This window comes from Canis lupus, chromosome 25, assembly GCF_011100685.1.
Source record: "Canis lupus familiaris isolate Mischka breed German Shepherd chromosome 25, alternate assembly UU_Cfam_GSD_1.0, whole genome shotgun sequence".
In the NCBI taxonomy this organism is placed as follows: Eukaryota; Metazoa; Chordata; class Mammalia; order Carnivora; family Canidae; genus Canis; species Canis lupus.
This window is the reverse complement of record NC_049246.1, coordinates 14,832,968-14,859,080: the sequence shown is the minus strand read 5'-3', so window position 1 is coordinate 14,859,080 and position 26,113 is coordinate 14,832,968. Positions and strand designations below refer to the sequence as shown.

The following is a 26,113-nucleotide window of genomic DNA, read 5'->3' as shown; positions in this document are numbered from 1 at the left end:
GCTGGGACTGCTGTAAGAAAATACCCATATTCCTGCCAGAGCCATAATAAAACGCCGAAGTGAAAGGACATGAGGTCTAGGGCCTGCTTTAGTCACAAGAAGGAATAAAAAAGAAAAGAAAACAAAAGATAGAAATGAAGCAAATCCAGCACAGTTTTAATAGTTACTCAATCTGGAAGATAAATATATGCAGGTAACCTACATTATTCTTTATATCTTCACTTATTTTGAAAGTTTTCATAATAAAGCATCCTTAGTTTAAACACTGACAACACCAAGCTCACTGCACATTCACTAGCCAATAAACCATACAACTTCACACATCAAATAAGTCTTTATTAACTTGAACACCAGTGTCAGCTGTCCATGAAAATCCAGGGTTTTCTAAAGAGTTTAAAACATAAAACATTCCTATCTCAATATGTGAATGCTCTTGAACTTTTTTTTTTGAGGATATACCTTAGCAAGGAATAAGTGATACTGAATTCTCCTTCCCAATAATATACCCTTATATAAAATTGCATCAAAATTAATAAAGCATGATTCACTGAAACTCACTATTGGCAGAAAAGAAAAAATTTGCTGAGCATTAAAAATCAAAATCAAACACCAAGGACACATTAAACAACTTTAAAATGATTACCTCTATAGGGGACATAGCAAGGGGGAATGCCATGAGCAGGGATGGGGGTGACACCAAAATTTCTCACTGAGTACTTTTTAATGTTGTTCTGACTTTTGGATTCACACAAATGGACTGCCTAATCAAAAATCACATTTCATTTTAAACAAAACAACTGAATATATACTTTTCATAATTTAAAGAATTACTTCTCTTCCATGCGGACTCCAACTGCGGACACTAAAACTTGAAAAAAAAAAATAAGATTTTTCTGTGCTCTTTAAGATGTCTATCGATCACTCATGCCACTATCTCCCAGGATTGACTTTTGGTGGTTTTAAAACACATTTGTTTCTTATCTTACTTCTAAGAGGTTCTTTCTTTCTTTAGGCGAACATTTAAGAAACTTAAAATGCATCTGGACATAAAAGCAAAAAAAAAAAAAAAAAAAAAAGGGTCCCTGGGGTTAACTTGAAGAAAAACTCAAATCAAGGAAAGCCCCTTCTATTTTTTGTTTCGTGTCAAACCACATATTTAAGTCTTTACTTGAAAGCAGAGGAATTTAACAAGGATTTAGCAGTCTTCACTTTGCTCCCTTCTTCTAACCTCAAACCCAAACTATTATATTTTCATTTTCTTTTGTCATCCATTACCTGTGCTTCTTGGCCAACTCTTGTCACTCAAGATTATTGAAACCTCAAACCAAAATGCAGTCATTTGCCTTTTAAGCACCTTAAAATAGATGTTTAAAACCCTCACTTCTTAAAGTCTCATCTGAAGCATTTACGGATCCCTTTTCTTGGTGCTTTTACTGAGTTAATAGCCTAACAAATGACCTAGTATTGAAACCTGAAGTAAATTAACTAAAGTCCCTGGTGTAACCAGGCAGGTTACATTGTGTTCCTGGAATAGCTGGTGATTCCTTAACTCTAAGAACCAACAAGCCTGGTAAAAACCTTTGTCAACAAAAGAGTATTATGAAGGTCACCCTGCTTTCAATAAATCTGACAGATGAAAACAGCCATTCACCAAAATATGATATCCTCTTTAAAAAAAAAAAAAAAAGAGAGAGAGAGAGAGAGAGAATCACTGGATTGTTTTTAATAAGGTTTTCAATTACTGGTTTATTTTTTCCCCTTTTTCTTTTTTTAAATAATAAATTTATGTTTTATTGGTGTTCAATTTGCCAACATACAGAATAACACCCAGTGCTCATCCCGTCAAGTGCCTACCTCAGTGCCTGCCACCCAGTCACCCCCATCCCTAGCCCTCCTCCCCTTCCACCACCCCCAGTTCATTTCCCCAATTACTGGTTTAGGTACAGTCTTGAACAGTGGCTATCAACCAATATGCATTTACTGAGTCCAGAGTGTGTATTCCACAATTTACTGCAAATAGAAGAAACAAGTCACACTTTTTTCTTAAGAGCTTTAAGGTCTGGTTGATGAGACATGTCTAACACATAAGACCAATAGAACACATTGTTAAAGATCAAGTGTGCCACATGTGGCTGTAAGCACAGTGATGGCAGGAACTACAGTGGCTGTAGCAGACCTGGATGTTTTGTGGACTCCTGGCAAAATTTCTCAGGTAGGACAGCAAAAAAAGGCAAGGTGAACACTAGTAGCCACCAGACAGGCTCTGCCTGAGACAGAAAGGGATCTGACTTGGGACAGAGAGCCTAGTCCAGCTGAGGAAAGCTGTAAAGGAAGAGGCATGGTAGAAAAAAAACAGAAGGATAGGTCATACCCAACAAATAACTGTGGGTGTGCATGCATTTGTTGTTAAAGAAAAGTGGGCTATGACTAGATCCTAGAAACCATGAATGATGGCTCCAATTCTACTTTGAAAGCAGTAGTTATCCCATGACCTTGAAGAAAAAAAGGACCAGAAACGAGCTGTCCTGCCAGCCAAGCACAGTCCTCCTCCCTGCTGGGCACAGTAATGCTCTGGGAAGCACAGGCAAGGCGGACCTCTCTGGCCGTGTTCTTTCTCCATCATTAAAAGCTTCTCTGATAAGCATTCTACAACTAACTCAATACATTCATCATTCTTTAGATAAGTGTTAGAGAAAGCTTCAGGGAGAAGTGACCACTCCTTCAAAAGATTTTAGAGAACACTTAAAAAGCACCTCTTAGAGTAAATCTTCTTCTAGAACAGTGTCCAGAGAAGTCCAGTTCCATATAATAATATTATTTCACTACTAACTCATTTAGTCCTGACTATGAAGGAGGGACTATTATAACCCCCATTTTATAGATACCCTTGCTGAGAGGCTTCAGAGAGGAGAAGTAACTTTCCAAAGATCGTGTATAGCTCATTAGTGGTTGAGCCAGGGCTCCCTCAGGCCCCCCAGGCTTTGGGGAACATGCTCCAGATCACACTGCCACCCTACCTCGGGTGTTCCCACTCTTTCCATTGGCCTGTGTGGACAGCAAGACCCTGTCTCTGTGGCTTGTGCACAGGGGACAGAACTCAGTGATCTCTAAGTACCAACTCCAGAGTCAGTCAGCAACATGAAGATTTTGCAATCTTTGCAATATTGAACTTTGGTAGAAATGGAGAAGAGAAAGTCACTATCCTTTAGTCAATGTCTTTTATTTAAGATTACTCCCAAACTTCTCAGGGATCCCATACTCCTAATTAATGCATATACTTTACAATTGAATATAGCTTTCCAAGTCTTCAAATATTCATATATAATTTTCACAGAACTACCGTTTGGGCATCCTACACTTTCAAAATAAGACTAAATGACAAGAATATCACTTAAATATAAGGCTAAGACATTCATTAAAATAATACGGGGTGGGTGACATAAAACAGAGGAATACCACATAAAAATCACAGTAGCAAAAATCAGAAAGAAACAAATTCATCTATTTTACATTACTTTCCAATGTCAAAAGTTTTTAAAACCCTTTTTTGATATGGAAGGCATTAATAAAATTTTAGTGTTCCCTTATGCTACATCTTGGTTGGCCAAGCAACCAAGTCAAATCTTGCTTTGAAAAAGTTTGAAGAGAGAAATCATTTGTTTTATGTAATGATAGGGAGCAAAGTCTGGGGTTTTGCAGCCATCAAACACATTTGTGAAGTAATTACATTAACCTATCATATATTCTAAGCACTCACTGTTTATTGTAATCAAATGATTTACAGATTTTGAGTAATGGTTTATGTGCTTCCATAGAAAAGGTGGCTCATGCTGAATTTGGGATATATGTATAAAAAACAGCTGAAAAAATATCAGGAGACAATATGCTTTGTAAGATTAGTCTAAGGAACAGAGATGTCACAGAGAAGCCAAAGAGGAAAATGAATGAATATTAAGTGGGTAAACTCTTCAAGACACTGATCTCAGGGCACCTCTCCTCCTACCAGTGCAGAAAAGAACACCAAAAGTTACTGTTTTCTGCTTTTATTAACAAATATCAAAAAAAAATCATTAAAATAAACAAAAAGCCTAATTTCAGTGAGGTATTTACTACCCTTTACTTCATGTTTGAATAATGCATAGTAACAAAAAGATTTCAAAGTTAAATACCAATCAAATAAGCATATTATCATGATATATGCCAACATGCTTTATGAAGAAAAAGGCACAAAGCTTTTATTTTCTTCTATTACCTAAATCAATCTTAACTCTGGGTTAGAGCTGAGGATCTCAAAAAGGAACTATAAGAGAAAAAATGTTAAAGATCTGTTGAAGTGTAGAATTGGAAGTTTTTTTATTTCTATTGCATATGTATAGTTGCTTGGGACATAAACATTTCTAAATTTATTCACTTTGAACAGGCCTCCATATTTCTTGGGTTTACATGCAAATATAAAAATGACAGAAATAGAGGATATTTCAGGAAAAAAAGCATTCCTACTAGTTTGCCCATAATAGAATAAACACAGGAGAATATGGAAACCAAAGGAGTACTTACATCAAGTTAACTGTCCTAAATCCTTATTTCACATATATCCTTCCAGATGTGTCAAGAAAGTGCCCACAATATATTCAAACAAAAATGAGGAAACATAAGAAAAATCACAAAGCCCCATCCCAAGCACTACTTTATTCCTCTATTGGTTCAACATATATTTGCTGAGCACCCATCCTGGGCCAGAAATGAGAGAAAATCAGGGTTCTAGTAGAGTCTCAGCCCCCAAAATTCTCATTGTAGTAAAAGAACCTGGAAGCTACACACAGGAAGAAGCCAGATTCCAGACCCCACAGGGAGATATTTAAAAGTTTTAAACAAGGAAATGATATGAGCCATAGAACAGGCCGCAGGGGTATGAGGAGGGGATAGAGCATGATCCTATGCACGATTTTAATCCAGATAAAAAACACGTGGGCAAATGCTAACCATGCCAGCACGAGGCCTGGACTTGAGAGCATACAGGCTTAAAATGCAGGCAACTGAGTGAGTAGACTAGTTGCATACTTAATGTGCAAGGTGCTCAATAAAGATTAGCTTTTTTCTTCCTTCTCATATATGAAGATTTCTCCAAAAAAACCTTACCTTTCTGCACGAATCACACCACTGTAGTAAGGGGGATCCCAAGGCATTAATTCCTACAATGGAAAAATTCATTGCTATGAAAGTTATTGACTATGCCACAGTTTTTACCAACAAGTTAGACAGCTTATAAAATGTAAACCTGTTATCAGAAAAGTTTTATAAAAACCCTGAATATTCATGAAATACCTCTTTATTTTGACTTCCCCATAATCAATGAGTACAAGGTATAAATGAAACATAATCCCAGAATTTGGGGAAAAGGTAAATAAGGTAAAAAGTAAACATAAAAGTCAACATTAATAGATTAAAATAGCCATGTCAAAATTTTTCCCAAAATGCAACCCACATATCAATCCATAAAACATACTGCAGGTAAGATTAGGGTTCTAAAGATAAGATTAAAGTTCTTTCTAAATCTAAGCAGGCAGCTTAGGGTGGATTGCCAAAGTGAAAGCAACAATTTCAAGTGTAATGAAGGGAGAATTACCTCTAATCTTGCCAAAGAAAATATGTCATAAAGAAGCACTGTCACAAAAAAGAGAAAAGAAAAGAAAAGAAAGAAAAGAAAAGAAAAGAAAAGAAAAGAAAAGAAAAGAAAAGAAAAGAAAGAAAAGAAAAGAAAAGAAGAAGAAGGAGCACTGTTACAGAAGTTGGTTTTGACAACTGGTACAGAATACTGAAGGGAAGAAAAGCTTGAATACCTGAAAGATCCTCCTCCCCACAAATTGTCCAGGTGACAAGAGTGACTAAAAGCCCAGGCTGTGAAGTCAGAATGCCTGGGCTCAAGCTTTCAATCCACACTACTGTACGACATGGAAAAAGTATTTCTGCTCGTCAATGCTTTCCTGTTTTCCTCCTATACCACCTGATCTCACCACTCTGTACCCCAAGCCCATCTCCTGCCACTTCCACCCTCCTGAGCTCCAGTCTGGCCAAACTGGTCCCCTCCCTATTCCTTGACCACAAGGGGCAGGTGCGCTCTCTGCGGAGAAAGCTCTGCCCCGAGTTACTCTGTGGGGCACTACCTCATCTCTTCCAAGTCTCTGCTCAAGTGTCTTTTTTTTTTTTTTAAAGATTTTATTTATTCATGAGAGAGACACAGAGAGAGAGAGGCCGAGACAAAGGCAGAGAAAGAAGCAGGCTCCATGCAGGGAGCCCAATGTGGGACCCGATCCAGGGACTCCAGGACCACGCCCTGGGCCAAAGGCAGGCACCAAACCGCTGAAACATCCAGGGATCCCTCTGCTCAAGTGTCTTGAGAAGCCTTCCCTGACCAATCCCTACAGAACAGCAACCTCCATCCTCGTTGCTCTGCATTATTTTCTCCTGTTGCCCTTATCACCATACAACATGGCATGTATTTCTTTCTTTCATGTACTTACTATCTGCTTTCCTCCCCTAGAATGTAAGCTTCTTGAGGACAGGGACTTTGTTCGCATTTTTCCTATTATATCCTCAGCTTGAATACTGCCTGGTACACAGTAGTGCCTCAATAGTTATTTGCTGAACAAATCAACAGCATCTCCCAAATACCATTTCTTAATGCACTTGGACTATTAAACAGAATACCTGGCATTGAGTAAAAAACTCCATGAATGTTGGCTTCTTTTATCCTTTGATTTATCCTTTAAATTTTCAGGTCAGACATCATGTCCTCAAACAACAAGGTGTTCTTTTTTATATTTTATTCCATGACCATGGAGTGTAGCCAATGTAAGATACTTATAGGCTTACTATCCTTCTCCCAGCATCCCTGGAACTATGGCCCCTAAGTGTTCAGTTCCTGGGACACATTTCCTCCAAAAGATGATCATTTACGACCTGCTACATACCAGAGAGTACAGGCTCTAGGGAAATAAAACCCAGTAAGACCTGATCCCTGTACCAAGGAGCCGGTAATGGTCTAGACTCCACAATCAGAGTACAGTAGGTTATGCCTGTGATGTTGTACCATGTGAAATAGAGCCCATGAGAAGGGTACTGGAGGAGATGAAGACCAGCCACATTGAATCCAGATGAGAAAGAGGGAAAGGCATTCCTGTGTACAGAGTTTGTAAATGACTGCATGCTACTTACCACAGTCATGGGCACATAAATACCAGTCAGAATTTTAAAACAAAAGAAAGAAAAGCAAGGACAAGCAAAGAAGCAAAGTGGTAAGTAGTTTTTAAGAAGCACAAGAGCATCACACAGGCATTACTTAGTAGGGAACAAGAGACACGGCTTAAAGGGGCAGCAGAAGACAAGGCTGGAGAAACAGGTAGAAACAAAATGTGGAAAGGCTTGGTGGGAAAGCTAAGAAACAGGAAAGTAAATCTGAGAATTAACGCAAGCCACTGAAATATCTTTAAAAAGTGGCAAAATCTTGGGGGATCCTCAGGTGGCTCAGCAGTTTAGCACCTGCCTTTGGCCCAGGGCGTGATCCTGGAGTCCCGGGATCGAGTCCCACATCGGGCTCCCTGCATGGAGCCTGCTTCTCCCTCTATCTGTGTCTCTGCCTCTGTGTGTGTGTGTGTGTGTGTGTGTGTGTGTGTGTGTGTGTCCCTCATGAATGAATAAATAAAAGCTTAAAAAAAAAAGTGACAAGATCTGATCTGCCTTTTGGCAAAATCCCTCTGGTGACAAGTCATTCATTCATTCCTATTTCAACTAAGTGCTAAGTACCTACCCTATGTCTAACCCTGAACTAGGCACATTGCTAAGGAGTCCAAATCAGGAGCCAGAACAAAAGGCTTGAAAATCAGTTTGGCAACTACAATGATAATCTGGGTGAGAAGTAACAATGACCTCAACCAGCACCGCGGCAATGGGCATGGAGAGGCAAGAACACAGAGCTCTCAGGAAGGAAGAATATATAGGATTTAGTAACTGATGGGAGGGTGGGGGATAAATAACCTGAAGGGCTTGTCAAAACAAGGATTATAAGGCTAGAGATGCAATGGGTCTCATGTAGGGCTCAAGAATCTCTATATCTAACAAGTTCCAGTTGATGCTACAGCTTCTGGTACAGAGAACACACTTTGTGAATCACTGGCCTACAGTGAGTGCAGGTTCTGGCTATGGTAGCAAGGTGAAAACAGGGAATTCAGGAGAAAATGAGGCATTTCACAAATATCTGCAAAATAACCTATATCGATAAGGTATACAAAACGTCTAGAGAGGATAGTTCCATATTAGCTTTTAATGAATTAGCTTTTGACAACATACCTTATCTTTTCTGTTTCTATGTTCACCAAAATAAATTCTAATCTGTATCTAGTTTCCTAAGTGGACCTACCTACCATGCCAAAATATGCAGATGATTAATCCTACTTTGCTAGACAGCTCCTACCATAAATTAACAAGTTGACATGCTATTCCAGAAATTGGTGAATTTGATAAGATTAATCTATTTCTTAGTAGCTATATCTGAGAAATAGGTAAATAATTTCTAAATCTGCAAGGCTCATTTCCCCTAAATGTTCTCTATGATTTTGGCCCTGGCAGCAGCACCAAATCAAGAATTGCCAACAATGGCACCTGCAGGAAAATGATACAACCAGCAACCCTGCTGTGTCCTTGAACCAAGTAGGAACCAGGGTCCTCGTATCTGGAATCCCATCACTTTTCAGGGCATGGCATCACTTGGGCAGCTTTTGGACATAAGGACATTTAAGCCTGTACAGTAAGACCAAGTGACCATTTAACCTTATGATTAAAAACAACACTTAAGTGTGTTAAGTTGGGGTATACCTTTGAAGTCAATATCGATCTATTTAGTTGAGCTCCATAAATTAGCAAATAAAAAAGTAAACTGCAATGTTAACATTGATGGTTAAACTGCCATGTACCAGATCAATCCTCCACTGAGCTTTCTCAAAGGCTGCTTCAAACTAAGAAGGCCACTTTCGGTAGAATGGAAGCAGCCTTCGTGTGACTGTATATTAACATATGTTGTTAATATACATTTATAGGTGTGTATATGTGTATGAGCATATGTGTGCATTGATGTCAACTAACCAACAAAAATACTGATTTCCTGGAAATGTCAAACCCAGACATATGGATCAAGTATTTCAATACTTTATTCACCAAACCCAAGATTCAGAACGAAGACCAAGGATCAGAAACAAGAATATACACACCTTTAATATATCACAAGAGTTCTAGAGTCAAAAGATAAGGACTTCAGCTGATAGACTGTTTAAATTATAATCAAAATATTCCAAAATTGTCACTTACAGAATTTTGAGGATTTAGTTTCATTTTCATCCTTCGTATCATCTCAAAGTCTTTTATAGTTCTGTAAAATAGGTTTATCATTCATTGTTAGGAGAAAATTTTAATAATTACATTATTAAAGAACTAGTTCTCTGGGGAAATAGGGTAACTGGGTGATGGGCATTAAGGAGGGTACTTGATGTAATGAGCAGGGAGTGTTATATACAACTGATGAATCGCTAAACTCTACCTCTGAAACTAGTAATACACTATATGTTACTTCATTGAATTTAAATAAAAAATTTTTTAAAAAAAGAACTAGTTTTCTTATGTAACTTTCCCCAGTATTCATGATAAAATTAGAAGTAATTTGTAATGCAAATGTAAAGCAGTATTAGTCCAAATTTTACCTGTGTTAGAAGGGGCAGCAATACATCATCAGTAAATTATCACAATTTGTCTTTGAAAACATCCTAGCAGATAGATATAGGACTTGAAAGTATTAAAGCTTGGAAAAATTAGCAATGTTACAGATACATGTAAAGGTTACAACCAGCAAACTTTAAATCACCGCTCTTTGCTATACATTAAAAAGGTAAGAGACTAACAAAATTACCTTTTTAAAAAATATATAGAGATTATATAAAATATATAATTATATAAAAAAATATAAAGAGAGGTTACTATTCATAATTTTTCTCCTACAGAAAACCTCTAGCTGGGCAATAATCAAATATGTGCTTAATGTCAATAGAATGTGAATTTTTTTGTTAGAATGAACTCCTATATATACCTGTAAAAATCTGATGGCATGCTTGCTCAAAATATAATCTATTGTTACATACAAGGGAAGAAAGAATACTAACACTTAACTAATAAAGAAAAGTAGAGTAAATTCTCAACTAACCGCATAATTAACACTGCCTCTTCATTAAATCAAAGCTACAATGGTTCACCAGATTAAAAGAAAAGCTTAGAGTGTATAGATATAATCCAAATTAGAGAGGATTGGGTTCTAAGGCATGAGTTTATAATAAAAGAAAATGGAAATCTGAGCTAAAATTTAACATGCTAGTATAGTCAAAAAGGCAAATGAAATTTTAGACAGCTTTATGAGACAACTATGACATGCCTCTTCCTGGAATCCTAGGTATCTGAAGGCTACTGGAGTGTGGCCTCTCAGCAAAGGACTAGAAAGCACCAGTGGAAGACAAGAAATTCTATCAAAGATGGAAAGGCATAGCCAAACTGTGGAAGGAGCCTCGGTGTCCATCGAAAGATGAATGGATAAAGAAGATGTGGTCTATGTATACAATGGAGTATTCCTCAGCCATTAGAAACGATAAATACCCACCATTTGCTTAGACGTGGATGGAACTAGAGGGTATTATGCTGAGTGAAATAAGTCAATCAGAGAAGGACAAACATTATATGGTCTCATTCATTTGGGGAAACATAAAAAATAGTGAAAGGGAATAAAGGGGAAAGGAGAAAAAATGAGTGGGAAATATCAGAAAGGGAGACAGAACATGTTATCAACTCATACCACCAAATGTTTTAATTACACATCAATGAGGGGTTCCAATGGCAATGAAGTAGTTAATCAGAGGGGTCAGCCTCAGTTTTCAAGATTATCACCTCAGAAAGACAGCTGTGTGCTTGCTAAATCTCCTCACAGTTAATCCAATCTCTTTAGTCCACAGATCTGACCCAATATTCCCATACTTCCACCTCCTAATTTTTTATAAATCAAGTCTTATTTTATAAAAAACTACATGATACACACTCTAAAGAGTAGAATAAAAAAACTAACCTTTCAGAAAGTCTGTCTGATAGCTTCTCAAGGAACTGCATGACAGTCTCTAAAAATGAAATCCAAAAGAAAATATCTTTAATTACATAAAATAAAATGAACATACCTGTTAAAGTTGGAATGTAATGGTTATAATCTATGCACTACAATGCCATTAAGTGATCATTTTCAAAAGGTCCCAGGGCTGCTAACATATACTAGGCATATAATAAATAATTCCAGATGATGATGATCAATTTAACAGAAAATGAATTAAACAAATATAGTAATAATCCAAAGCCTTCCATTATACCGCAAAATGAGGAATGAATGGGGGGTCAAAATTTCAGTGTGTTTCTATCTACTCATACGTGTAAGAGAAAAATAAGTTTTTTAGAGCTTTCTAATTTTTCCTGAGTTTTAAAAAAAAGATAGCTGGATTTTGATTTATTTATAAATATCAGTACAATTTAGAAACATGATTCACTGAAAATTATATTTTAAAAATCAGGTTTTTTTCTGGACAACTATTTTTATTTTTCACATATAGCTGCAGAATAATCGATTCAGGATCAATACCAAAAGAAAATATGCCAAAATTAGAACATTAGAAATTTAAGCTCTGCTAGGATTTTAAGTACTTAAATACTTCAGTCATCTAGTCATTATATATTTGTTACAAACTCATAAAGGCAACATAGTACAACAACGATTATTTTCCATGATAGGGAATTTTTCATGTGTATTTTTGAATTTACCACTTTTTGCCATTGATTTATGTATAGAGAACTTTCGCATGTATTTTAGAGTTTGCCACAAACACTGTTTTTATATTTTCCAGATGATCTTGTATATGGTTTTAAGTTTCCTGCCATCTCCAATTCATCTTCTTTCTGAGTAAAATACAAGCCTGAGAAAAGAACGGAGGTTAACCTAAACCAAGAAGCCATGGGGTTTCCTGCCACTGTTGATCCTTAACAAGCCTCGTACACAGTAATCCTGAAAACACTGCCGCATGTACCATATTAAATGGTATTAGACCTTTAAGAAAAAACGGTTATTTCATTAAAAATGAACTCTTATTTCAGGATATCATACCAGCTGCATAGAGAAGTATTCTCAAGTAAGTCTATGCATGTTTTTTATTTCTAAACATTTTTTATTCACTTTCACCCATTTTTGTTTTTCTAGCTATTTTGCACATGAAAAATCTACCTCAATTCATCTACCTGAAAAATTGTCATATTAAAAAGAATGAGTTTGAAGATAAATGCCTCACTGGAGAATTATTTCCTAATTCACCTGTTGCAGGAATGGCCACCTTAAAACCTTGCTTCCCTCCTGCCCTCCTTCTGCCTCTTGCTGAAAGCTCACCATTCCCTCACCTCCAATTTCTAGTTTCACTTCCCTCACGAAACCCTTGACAACCACATGAGCATCCGACAAACATCCCCCACTCCTCAAATCCTACAGCATTGTTTTGACACTGAAAAGGCACTGACCTATACAATTATTTATCTTTATATTTATATAACGGATCCCACCAACTAAATTTTAAATTCCTTAAGGACACAAGTCACATCCAATGTGACTCTATGCACAATAGCCTAACTCCAAAATATGACCATACTAACCCCCTAGTGAGCGATGACATCTGGCATTAGCTGCAGCAGGTCCAGTGACCTCCAATCCACACTGCTCACCTCAGTGGTCAATCCTCAACCTTCTTCAGACTGCACCTGCCCTCAGCATTTGAGTCAGCTGATCACTCCCTCCTTAAGACACTTCTTCATGTGGTTTCCAGGAGCACCTCCTCTGTTCATTTTTCTCCTCTCACTGATGCTCGTTCTTGGAGGCCACTACTGGTTTTTCCTCAGATTTCTGACCTCTTAAACCTGGAGGGCACCAGACCCCATGTCCCAGACTTCTCTTCTTCCTTAGATGCATTCACTCCCTTTGAGATCTCATATAATCTCAAAACTTTAAACAAAGACCTAGGGGCTCCTGGGTGGCTCAGTTGGTTAAGTGTCTGACTCTTGATTTTGGCTCATGAGAGTTTGGCTCATTTGGCTCATGGCTCCATGCTCAACAGGGAGTCTGCTTGAGATTCTCTCCCTCTCCCTGTGCTTCCCCCACTCACACGCTCTCTCTAAAATAAATAATCTTTAAATAAATAAATAAAGACCCAGATTTATATCTGTGGCTCAGAGCTCTCTCCTCAATTCCACAGATACATATCCAACTGCCTAGTATACCATGTGAACACCAATTGGTATCTCAACTTAACTTGAACCAAACCAAGCCTCCAGTCCTCCCCATTTTAGTTAACAGGAACTCACTATGTCTTTTCAGTTGACCAGGTTAAAAGCCTTGGTTTCCCCTTCAAAATGCTGCATATCCAGAATCAGACATATTCCCACAACCTCCTTTGCCACCATTTTGGTCAAGCTACCATCCTTCTCATAATTACTACAAAACAGCTTCTACATGGCCTCTCCTCCACCCCTGTCTCTCTGCAGTCTATCTCAGAGTCAGCAGCACATGACCTGCCATCAAAATTTAAGTCATGTCACCTTCCTTCTCTGCTCAAAATCCCTCAACGACTTGCCACTTCACTCGAGGAAAAGCCCTACTGAACACAGCCCCTCCTTATCTGCCTCTGCCTCTTACCACTCCCCTCACTCACTCTGTCCACCGCTTTGGCCTTTGTGTTTTTCCTCAAACCAGGTCAACCTATGTAGGGCCCTCTGCACTCACTGTGTGTCCATCTGGAACGAACTTTCCCTAGTGAGCCATAGGCTTATTTCTGCACTTCCTCTAAATCAACGCGCACATGCCTCATCTTCAGCAAGCCCCTCTCTGGCAAGTCAGTTTAAAATCCAGCACCAGGGCAGCCCCAGTGGTGCAGCGGTTTAGTGCTGCCTGCAGCCCAGGGCATGATCCTGGAGACCTGGGATCGAGTCCCACATCAGGCTCCTGCATGGAGCCTGCTTCCCTCTCCTCCTGTGTCTCTGCCTCTCTCTCTCTCTCTATGTCTATCATAAATAAATAAATAAATAAATAAATAAATAAATAAATAAATAAATAAATAAATAAATCTTTTAAAAAAATAAAATAAAATCCAGCACCACCCCAACACACTCATGCTCCTTATCCCCTAACCTGTTCAGTTCTCTCCACAACTTGTAGTAACTAATATCATACTGTGATCCTTACCTATTTATTTTGTTCTTATCTCCCTTATAGAAATATAAACAGCACAAGAGCAGAAATTTTCATGTCTTACACAGATTTATATCTAGGGCCTGGGATAATCACCAACATGTAGTGGGCACTCAGTAAATATTGAATCAATGGATGAAAACAAAGACTGAAGATGATGTCTTTTATATCATCTGTTAAGTCTCAAACAGCTTATGAAGACCATAAGTTTAGAGCATGGGTTTAGGTTTCAGCTCTGCCACTTTTTAGCACTATAACTAACCTCGAAGTGGATACAAACATCTACCTCACACAGCTGTGCAGTAATTAAATGAAATAATGGCCAATGGCCCAGAGTAAGTATCTTACTATTATTACAGTTGATCCTTGAACATCAAGGTTCGAACTGTGCAGGTCCACTTATACAAAGATATTTTCGAAAAATATGGTACATTACTATAAATGTGTTTTCTCTTTCTTATGTTTTTCCTAATAACATGTTTTTTTTCTAGCTAACTTTCTTGTAAGAATACAGTATATAATACATACAACATACGAAATATGGGTTAATTGACCCTTTGTTATCAGTGAGGCTTCCAGTCGACAGTGGGATATTCATAGTTAAGTTTTGGGGGAGTCAAAAGTTACATGTGAATTTTAGATTGTGCAGGGTTGCGGGGATGTCCGCAGCCCTGCATCATTTACGGATCAACTATACAGATAATAATAATAAAGTACTGTAACAATCTGGTGACAACAATGACTACAGAAAAACATACAAAAATGACATAAGATCTATTTAGGAGTTAAACGGGGTGAAAACAAATTGTATGCACATAAGGGGTTCAGAGACAAACAATGGTGTCTCGGGGAAGTGAAAAGGCTTTGTGAAAGAGGTAGGTTTTGAGCTGAGCAATGAAAAACCATGTAAGATTTAACAGACTGGGAGGTGGGAGCTGTTGCCCATGCAGGGAACAACATAAGGAAAGGAATGAGTGTGATGAGCCCATGGTTTTGCAGAGAGCCTTGACAGGTCAAGGAAATGGACGTCTCTGAAGAACGCTTTGGAGAAGATGGGGACATACTAGAGTGAGAAGGGATATGCATGGAATAAAGACAGAACAGAATGAACAATGTGATCTTCCTCTCACACAGAATTCACTTCTAGTATTCCCTCTGTCCATGAAGGGCACGCCGGCCCAGATGCACAACCAGAAACCAAGGGTACCCAGCACACCATCTCCTCCTCCCTCTCAACCCATCACCAAGGCTCAGAGATTCAACCTCTAAAAGGTATCTTGAATAGGACAATGCCACCATCACAGCTACTCTACTCCTGACTCTGAGAAAACCCACTATAGACACTTACATTATTAGTACTATTGTATAAGGTTTTCTTTGATACATTACAAATCAGAAAGAACTCAACAGAGCACAAGGCAAGACTCTCACAAACCCTAGGTTGCTTTTTCCCCAACACAAATCCTCCCATTTCGTACTCTTCTCTCATAAAAACATATAGCTCTATAAACCTCCTTTTTAGGTTTATAGAGCTATATGTTTTTATAGCCCTAGCCTATATTCAACCTTGTCTTCAGCACATACATTGATCTTTCCTCCTCTTTCACACTAATTCTAACCAATTTGGTTAGGCTGACCACAGAAACTAGCTGAGTTATAATGAAAATAATAAAAATAAATAAATAAATAAATAAACAAATAAATAAATAAATAAATAAATGAAAATAATTGAAATCAGCATCAATGAAAATTTAAGTATGACTTACTCTCAACATGCACAAGACATAAATTACCATGGTTGGAGAGAATGTATGTCAAATTATTAGCTCTATTTAGAAGTCAGTTTTATATAAAGATGTAGAAAATCTCAAAAAATGGGTCTCTGAGTATATTAAAAAGAGAACACTAATTTACAGCTATTTAAAATCAGAAGTTCAGTTTGGCAAAAATCCTATTTTACCCTGAAAAGTTGGGTAGGTGAACAAGATTACCTGGATTTTTGGCTATTGTTCCTTGGAGGGCTCTGTGGGAATATGTGGAATATCCCACTAACTTGGCCAGAAGGTCTCTGTGGCTGAGCAACTCTTCCAAACATTTCAACTGACCGGCATTGGGATAAAGAAAAATTTTGTAAGCGGCTTCTCGAACCTATATTTAAAATGTAAATGGTAGAAGGTATAAGAAGTGCCATGACACAAAGGCCCATGCAATGACAATATAGGCTAACTCTCACTTCTCTATTCTATAGGTGATCATTGCTTTAAAAATAAAGTCAGGCTTTATACAGGATGAATAAAGCTTTTTGATCCATACTACAAAGCTTCTGTAGTATGGGATACAAACACATCCTTGACTGGAGTTCTCTGTTATAGGCTATGGTGGAACAAACATTCACCCAATGCATGTGCCATAATCAGATTAAAACTACAGGCATTAAGAATCTAAGTAGTCTCAAATGTCAATTATTATCTATCATACTTTAAAAATGAGTTCTTTGGGCAGCCCGGGTGGCTCAGCGGTTTAGCACCGCCTTCAGCCCAGGGCCTGATCCTGGAGACCCGGGATCAAGTCCTACATCAGGCTTCTTGCATGGAGCCTGCTTCTCCCTCTGCCTGTGTCTCTGCCTCTCTCTCTCTCTCTCTCTCTCTCTCTGTGTGTGTCTCTCATTAATAAATAAATAAAAATAAATAAATAAATAAATAAATAAATACAATCTTAAAAAAAGTAATGAGTTCTTTATGAGATATGAATAAACCATTTTCATCATTCAAAGTATTAGCAGAAGTAATAATCTCACAGTCAAATTTTAGGCCTTAGTAACACTCAAGTATTTTTAAAGGTATGATGACATTATCACTGAATTTTGAGTTAAAACAGGAGCAACATACAGACAGGAGCCGAACTATGAAGAGAGTGGAATGCACGTACCAAGTCATCTGGAGCTTCTGCATGTAGACCATCAATTATGATATGATTTCCAGTGACTACAAAGTTACGATGAATGTGTTCTGGTAAGAGATGCTTCTCAACCTTGTTGGGAAAGTTAGTTCCCACAAGAAATGTATTACTCAAATCCAAGATTTTAACATTCAGGTCCACTGCTCTTTTACGCTAGATGCAGAGGGAGTAAAAGTTATTTAAAGGCATTTAAAGTAATTTTTCACAACTGATTTAACAGACCATCTATAAAGGTGGTAAGGCAACATATATGGTTAAATTAATTGAGTAAGATACTAAATAAAAGGAATACTATGTTGTTTATATATTATCTATAAAACATATAATAATATCCTATAAATAGTATGCTAAATCTATTTTTGATAGATTCTTAATACCCTAACAGTTTTTATGGTATTACTATGCTTTGAGATTAACATAAATTCCAGGGTTCTATTTTATGCCTATAATCTTTTATGTAACTAATCTTTGAAATTAACAACATTTGGAAGTACAGAATCCTTCTCTAATCCCCAAAATAACCTCTTAGTTAAGTGAATTGGAGAACAGTAGGTAGTTGAAGTATCGATATAAGTAGTTGTAGACTAAAAAGAGCAAGTAGGGGTGCCTGGGTGGCTCAGTCAGTCAAGTGTCTGCCTTCGGCTCAAGTCATGATCCTGGGATCCAGAGCCACCTCGGGCTCCCTGCCTGACGGTGAGTCTGCTTCTTCCTCTCCCTCTGCCTGCCACTCTCCCTGCTTGTGCTCTTTCTCTCTCTCTTTCTGTCAAATAAATGAATAAAATCTTTAAGAAAAAGAGCAAGTATTGGAAGGGAAAATTTGAAAATATACTCAGTCCTAAATGACGAGATAAAAAGGTAGAGGGAAAGGAAAGATATTTTTGCAAGTCTTCACAGGAGTACAGTGAACACCCAGAGGGGGCTGCCCTGTAGTGTGCACACACTTGAGCAGCTACAGAAGGACAGCAGCACAGTGGGAAGCAGAGCCAGACAGAGCAAACAGGGCAGGCCCGGTCTTCCAGCTCCGTGCCCGGTACACGTCACCCCGCCAACTCACGGGAGAGGATGTGGATGGCGTTGGCACACCCACGTGGGCTTTTTCTTGCAGTCACACCTTTAGGACATACAATCTCCTGAGAAAAGATGTATTATCAAAGGGAGAGCCCACAGATGTTTTGGAAAAAACATAAACTGGTTCATGTAATCAATCCCATCTACTGGTGGAGGACAAGGAGGAATCTGCAGTTGTTATTACTAGAAAACTAGATGGGCACCTGGTGAAATCAGATGCACCTCTTTCTGGGATGGTGGTCACTAGCCTTCAACACATTCTAAATTGTAGTATGACCCTTAAAAATGGTTAAGCAGCATTAACAATTTTTAAAAAGGTATTTAAGATGCCGACATATGCTTGATAAGATGTTGGGGGAAAATCAAGTATATGTTAACCACCAAAAATTTTACAAGATAGGGGCACACGGGTGGCTCCATGGGTTAAGTATCAGACTCTTAATTTCAGCTCAGATCTTGATCTCGGGGTTTTGAGTTCAAGCCCCATATGGGGGCCCACGTTAGGTCCCATGTGGGGCTCCACACTTGGTGTGGAGCCTACTTAAAAAAAAAACTTACAATATAGAGAAATCAAACTTTATGGAAAAAAATTAGTTTTCAGATACTCCATTGTCTTTACAGTCCAAGTTTCTCTTTACCGATTTTGTCTCTATTATGGCCATCTATCGCCACCTAATGGCCACCAGCAGAATAACCAAAAAGGTGAAAGATTTGGAAATCACACTACTTTCCAAAAATATTCCCCAAAGCCTTTACCAATGGGAAAAAAAAAGTCATAAAACTATTTCAAAGAATTTTAAAAATCCCCCAGAATATTAAAAACTGGGTTACTTCCTGCATTCACCAATTTTCTGGGCATAGCATTCCATCATTCTGAGGTAAAGATATGATACTCTACTCTAAGAATTCTATGCAATTGTGTTATTTAACAAATGATTGCTAAAAAACATATACCTCCATCAATTTTAAACTTTTAAGTTATATTCATAAGAAACCTTAAAAATTAAATAAAATATAACCTAGGAAGAATACAGAAAGAATATACAGGCCTTTATAATTTGTACATTATGTTGGTGGGTTTCTTTCAAAAAGCGTAACATGTCTCCTTTTATCCTGTCCTAGTGGAGCACCTTGGAGAACAGACACAGAGGTTACGAGAGAGGAGTTCAGCAGGTTTACTTTACTTGCATCTTTAAGGTTCGTGGGTTCCAGGGAGTGACATGCCAGGAAGGGCAGCTATCCTTTTAAGAACACTCAAGAAGTAAAAGCAGCAGGTTCAATGCTGGTGAAATAGACTAGACCTTAACTTGACACATAATACCTTTGAGTAAAGTTTCAAAAACATCTTTCCTGAGGATTATATAAAATAACAAGACTATTCGCCTAGATTCTCTACTAGCAAGTCTACTATTCTCCACTATCTTCCTTCTGAATATCAAACTTAGTATTAGCTAGAATTATTATGATTCATCATACAGTCATTCAGCATTTGCTGAGGCCAAAACTGGAAAAACATGACTGGCATTCTTAGTCCTTAAGAATCCCATAATTTAGCTAAGTAATGCAATAGGAACAGCTTCAGTAACAGGCACTTAAAGATAAATGCCACATGCATGAAAGAAGTCAAATGGGAATTCAGACGAAAACAAAACTCCAGGTGGGGGATTGATAAAAGCTTCACAGACACAGTGTCTGAGGATGAGCAGGGGTTTAAGGTAGGCAGGCCTGGTGGGCAGACAGAGGAGAAGGAAGAGCCACATCAGGGCCACACAGAGAAGGCACAGTGTAATGAGTTACAGGGGAGCCAAGGAACAGCTAGGAGAGCATCACCATGTTTGTTCTGTTACATATTAGCTGCTATAGGCAACAGAAAGTGACTGAAAGGTTCTGGGCAGAAGAGTAATGATTGAATCAATACTTTAAGGAAATCACACCAATGTTCACAGACAGGTTGAACTGACCAGCAGAAAACCTGAGCAGGGAGAGCTGAGCAAGCTCTGGAGTCTGAGCTCTGTGATGTCACATAAATGCTAGGTGCCTTGGTTCCTCGTCTACAACACAGGAATGATAGCAATACTCAAACAACCTCACAGCTATTATGAAGCTCTGATGAGAATGCATGCTTCAAATAGCAAATGTTTAATCACTATTAATTATAATGAGAGACAGGAGACAAAGACCTTTAGGACAGGCCAGGTACATGGTGATAAGCTTCAGGGTGAGTTGTTTTGGGGATGCAGACAGACGTAGGAGCTCTACAGAAACGATCTAAGGACTCTGTCACTGATTAAGACTTGAAAGTATAGGGAATTTTAAAAATGTGAACTCACCCCAAATTTTTATTCGAGTGAAACAGAAACTAGTGGATTTATTATGCAGAGAAGTAGTACTAAAGAACTGGCTTGAAGAGGAGCCAATGTGTCAATTTTAAACAACATAAATTTACAGTAGAGCCTATTAGCCGTGGGGACTGCCGGGCGGCATGTGTCAGCTCAGGGTTGAGGTTAGGAGTCTTGTGTTGAGCCCTTAAAGCCACATAAACACACAGGTGTGCAAGTGGCCCCAGCATTACTCAAACCCAGCACTAAGCAAAATGGTATTACCTATTGTAGGTGCTACATATTCCGAAGACCCTGACCTCGACTTTCCAAAGTACTCTGATAAACTAATCTCTATTCAAGTAAATGGCTTTGTGCTCTATTTATTAGGAGAAACATACCTATGAAGAAAAAAAAAAAGCATAACCATAACAGACTGCAGGCAAGTAGAGGAGATAACTATGGAGCAGGAAGATCTTTAAGTGATGCTCAGTCACCCCATTCTCCCAGCCCTGAGCTTAATATAAAAATGAGGCACTCAGTTTCTTAGGATGCTGTGTTCTAGAAAGAGAAACAGCCAGGGTGAGACATTTTGGAAACAAAGGATGGGAACTTGAACAAATCATTTTGTCCTATTTCCTTATTTGTGAAAGGAGGGGTCTGAACAATGTCTAAGGTCCCTCCTGTTCCAGTTTAAACATTGTAGAACCCCTGCTTCCTGCTTCCAGAACAAAACCACATGGATCTGTCAAAGACACGTATAATATGAACACGCACATGTAAAGGTCTCAGCGATAATCCCTGTGCTTCCACTCCCAGACCTCAATCTTCAGCATTCTCAGCTTTCCTGTTCACTTGCCTCTCTTTCCTGATATCGCCCATCTAGGATGCCACAACACTTCAAACACCTCAACTGTCTCGTGTAATTTCATAATTCTCAACTATCATGCATAATGGACAAATTTCCAGAGAGTGCTACATTCAAATATAACTAATAAAAGAACTTCATAACACAAACAACCTAAAGTTTCTGTGATTTGCATATTTAAGCAATGTACAAGGACTGTAGCAATAAAGATACCAACCAGATATTAGTAAAATGAGCATAAAAAAGCAGAGAGGAAAGATTCACCTTTTCTTTGTCTAGATGGATTCCACTGATTTCAAAATCAAACATAAACAGTTCAGCCACTCGCCTGTAAATAAGAACCCAGGTTATAACATATAACAATAAAATCACTTTCTTGTTAAATAAATTGGACTTTTTCAACCAAATTCCCCAAAAGCCAAATGTTTACATACACACATGCATGCATGCACACATACAGATAAATTTGTTTGAAACCAGGAATTAACATCTTAGAAATCAGGCAAAATACCCAGCTGACTGACCGGGCATTTAAGCTCTCCTATGGATGATCTGGCATCATATACATCATGCTAATGGTATAATAAGCCTTAAATTGAACCGAGGGAATGATGATTACTCGAATAGGCCAAATTTATCTGCTGCTCTGCTTTTTTTCTAGAAGAAATGGACATCCTTTCAATTATCCACTGCTTTTCCTTCAAAAAATATTTGCCACATACTTTATGCAACCCACCAAATAAATACTCAATGATTTCCAATTGCAACTAGATAAGCCTGTATACATATAACTATAATATACTTTATATCTAGCATGTATATTTAACAGAACTATATATACTCTAAGATGCTTGTGGGTAAAGACATGAATGTTTCATAAGGCATGGTCCCATAAAGGGACAAATACTTTTTGAATGAATGAATACAAGGTAAAGATACAGTAAATTTCCTAACATGGATACAAATAAAGTATTTGGGGAGTTCTAAGAGAGACCATCAAGCAGGCTCCTCACTTATCAGCTTCCATTCACCTTGTGCTAAATTGGCTTAAGACTTGTGAGGGAAGGTTCTTCACCATCTCCAGAACTAGTACTAGTTTGCACTATGGAGAGGAACATTTTTAATAATCATTGAATGCATCTGCAAACTTAAGAGCAAGCCCTAATTTTCCTACCCTTTCCCTGATGTAACAATTTCATCAGAATAGTAAAAAAAACAACAACAATAGTGGAATAGAAAGTATCTTGGATAGTATCTAAAGTAAGGGGCAATTTTTCATTAATTTTCTCCTGTAATATCTTATATTTAGAAGGACATTTCTCCCTTTTTAGTTATAAGCTAATTTGATATAATTTACTTCCCATTAGACACCAGAGGAATTAAAATGTTGAATTCATACCATATCCTAAATGGAAGAGAATTATGTGTGTGCTGGAAACAAGATGTCATCATGCTGTGCCACGAAAGCATGGACCGGTACACACAGTACATTAGAGTGAAAAACATGGTCCCTGATGTCCAAAAAATAAGAGTGTAATATCACTCTTAAGTAAATCTGACTGATAAATATGTATCAGGGGATCAGGAAACAAGAGTGTATCTTATAGAGCTTATGCTAGTATTACTAACCTGTAAGAAAGAAGTAATCACACATCACTTTCTTAGCGATATGAAAATTACACAGTAAATGGTAGCTATTTATTTGGTGGTGAGGGGGAAAAGGATTAGAAAGAAATAGGGCAATCAACCAAATTAACCCCTCCTGGGCGTCAGGCCCTCCAGACACCTTTTCATTCTTTAATAAATAGACTTTCTTTCCTGTCAAGGGCCTTCCAGTCATGCCATCCCCTCCATGCAGGTGGTGCTTCAGGGACAGTAAGTCCTCTCAAGAAAACCCTGCTTAGATGTTTTGGCCAGACCACCTTCCTAATGAGAAGGCCCGTTATAAAATGTTCTTAGAGCCCTGTACTTCTAATTCCCTACAGTGCAATGCAGTTCTCTTTGTGTGTGTGTGTGTGTGTGTGTGTGTGTGTGTATGTCTGTGTGTGTAATGGATGCTTCTCCTCCAACACTATGCTGTGAGCCCCTCTGGAGAATGGGGTCTTGGTTTCTGCCATCTAATGACTGACTCTTCAGTGCCTGGTACAGTGTTTGTGTCTGAGTAGCTTCCATACCGACTTCTCTCACCTGCTGATAAGTGGCAGTGTGTCTACCTAGACCAATATAGACACATTGCCATATATTATCTATATGCATTTTCACCGATTTAATCTGAATACTATAGAATGCATTTGAGACCCACAGAGGAAACTCTTCAGAAACACATACTCATCACTGTCCTTTCATGCAAAAAAAAATTTATCAAAATAGTTCTGCATATGTACCTTGTTATTTAGAAAATTATCTGTTCTTATGAAGTTTTCAAATTTATTTCCACAGACTAGGGTTAACATAATTCCTTCTATAATATTTTTAACTTTCCCTGTTATATCTGTAATCTTATCTCAAATTTTGGATTTGTAACTTTCAACAACTTTTAAATTATATTATCTACCGACTTCTTCATTTTACTCATTTTTCCAAAGAGTCAACACTTGGGTTTATTTATCATTTGTCTGTTTCCTAATGCTTATTTGCATTTTTCTTCTTTTTGTCTTTTCTCTTTTAAAATTCAGAAGTGCTTTAAAGTTCACAGAAAAATTGAAGGAAAGTATTACTTTTATTTTCAATTAACTTTAGTTGAATGCTCCTCACATATTTTTCTTTCCTATTACTAATTATTTAAAGTTATGACATTTCTTCTGGGCATTTTAGCCACCCACAATAAAAATGTTATTTTCTGTAAAAAAAATAATAAAATAAAATAAAATAAAATAACCTCTTCTCTCCTTCCTAATACCACTGTCCTAGTTCAGGCAGCGGTCCTCCTTCCCCTGATATACTGTAGCTAGCCCTACTGCATCACCTTCCTCCAGTCCTCCACCCCTACAGATGACCTTTCTCAAGGTCAGAATCCCTTGGCGTGATCAACCTGGCACCTCATGAAACACCTGTCCTCCACTGCGAGGTCTCTGAAGGCTGTCCTTCACTACTAGCCAAATTAGGGGCCTCTGCTATGGACTCCAATAGCATTTATGATTTCCACTTACCAAACTTAATTTTAAAAAAACATAGGGAGAACATAGAATGTTTTAAAAAGGTTGTATTGGAGCCGTATGATAGTCATGAAAAAAAAAAAGAAAGTCATGAATTGTAATACTTGGGTTGTAAATGCTTTATAAGGAGTTTAAGTATAATAAGCAAAGAGGGAACAAAGAATAACTTCAACCAATGTTTTAAAAAGTCAACATATGTACTGCAGAACATGAAAAATAATTATGACTAGCTTTACATGTAGGAGCTTATTCCTTTATTCATAGAGTACAAACCTGAGAACACCACCACGATAATTACTTATTTCAACTCCATCCAAATTCCAATAATTAAAAACATAAAACAGTGTGCACTTAGACAATTTTTCAAAGGCTCTACTGCATGAGATTTTCAGTTTTTCTTCCAACTAGTAGCAGCTACTTAGAATATTAAATTCTTTGATGCTATGCCGGAAGCTGAGTTTCTTGGCTAATGAGAATCATTTTCTTTCTCTTTAATCCTGCTACATGCTTGGAACCAATTTCAAATTTAACACCTCTTTCTGTCAATAATTTTTTTAAACTACTAGTTTTCTGGAATTAAGTTATCCAAATATTTGATCTACTCTCCTGGCTTTCTCAGACTTTTCATAAAGGGTATATTTATCTTCTTGATTATTGTGCCAGTATACCTTGAATGGACAGAATTAAAGTTCTTCTGAATTTCTGAAAATTCAATAGACCACATTAATAATTTAGTCACTTACCTTCTTTCTTAAATAATGCAAAGCCCCTAAAATATCCCCATTATCTCTACCTCACAGTGATCTCCCATCCTGAACAGTCAACCTAAAACACATTCCACTCTGTCTCTTCTAGCAACAGTATTTTGTTTGATTTATTAAGAGGGGAAAAAAAACAACAGGCATTGATAAATGGGGATGGGAATGTATAAAGTAAGCTTATCATATTATATAAGTTCATTGTATAACAGCTTTGTGTAGAAATGTAGGGAAAAAGGAAAATCACTAATCTCACCAAAGATAACCACCATTAAAATTCTTATATTTCCCTCCAATCTGTTTTATTTTTTAAGGCTATGCAGAACATGTGAAATTAAATAACATAAAGTTAGAGAAGTTAGCACAGTGCCCAGCACATAGTAGATACTTGAAAAATGTTTGCAAAGTTTCTGAATGGACGTAAGAGGCACTTAATTCCCTCACACACCAACTCCACTTGATGGAGGAGGGCCAGGTGGACTGGTGGGGGACACGCAACAGGACCGCATCCTGAGAAGCAGAGACAGCATCTGCAGTCTCATAAAGACACAGTCTCAGTGGCAATGTAGTTGTGGCTAACATCAACAATAAAGACCCTCCCTTGGCTTCCATCCAATCTACTTGAGTATGTTATA

General features: G+C 37.7%; 1 protein-coding gene across 4 annotated transcripts in view; it reads right to left on the bottom strand.

Annotated features, from left to right (window-relative positions):
- Window positions 1-26,113, bottom strand: part of MIPEP (mitochondrial intermediate peptidase) — a 174,700-nt gene that overhangs the window by 134,319 nt on the left and 14,268 nt on the right. For all 4 annotated transcript variants that reach the window (XR_005378458.1, XM_038573474.1, XM_038573473.1 and 1 more), the window contains exons 5-10: window positions 21,830-21,893; window positions 17,282-17,464; window positions 16,345-16,501; window positions 11,153-11,201; window positions 9,361-9,421; window positions 5,140-5,192 (exon numbers count right to left, since the gene is read on the bottom strand). Coding sequence is in view for 3 of the 4 variants with exons in the window: in XM_038573474.1 (XP_038429402.1) it covers window positions 5,140-5,192; window positions 9,361-9,421; window positions 11,153-11,201; window positions 16,345-16,501; window positions 17,282-17,464; window positions 21,830-21,893 (567 nt within the window). In the remaining variant the exon portion in view is untranslated. The remainder of the gene's footprint in view (window positions 1-5,139; window positions 5,193-9,360; window positions 9,422-11,152; window positions 11,202-16,344; window positions 16,502-17,281; window positions 17,465-21,829; window positions 21,894-26,113) is intronic.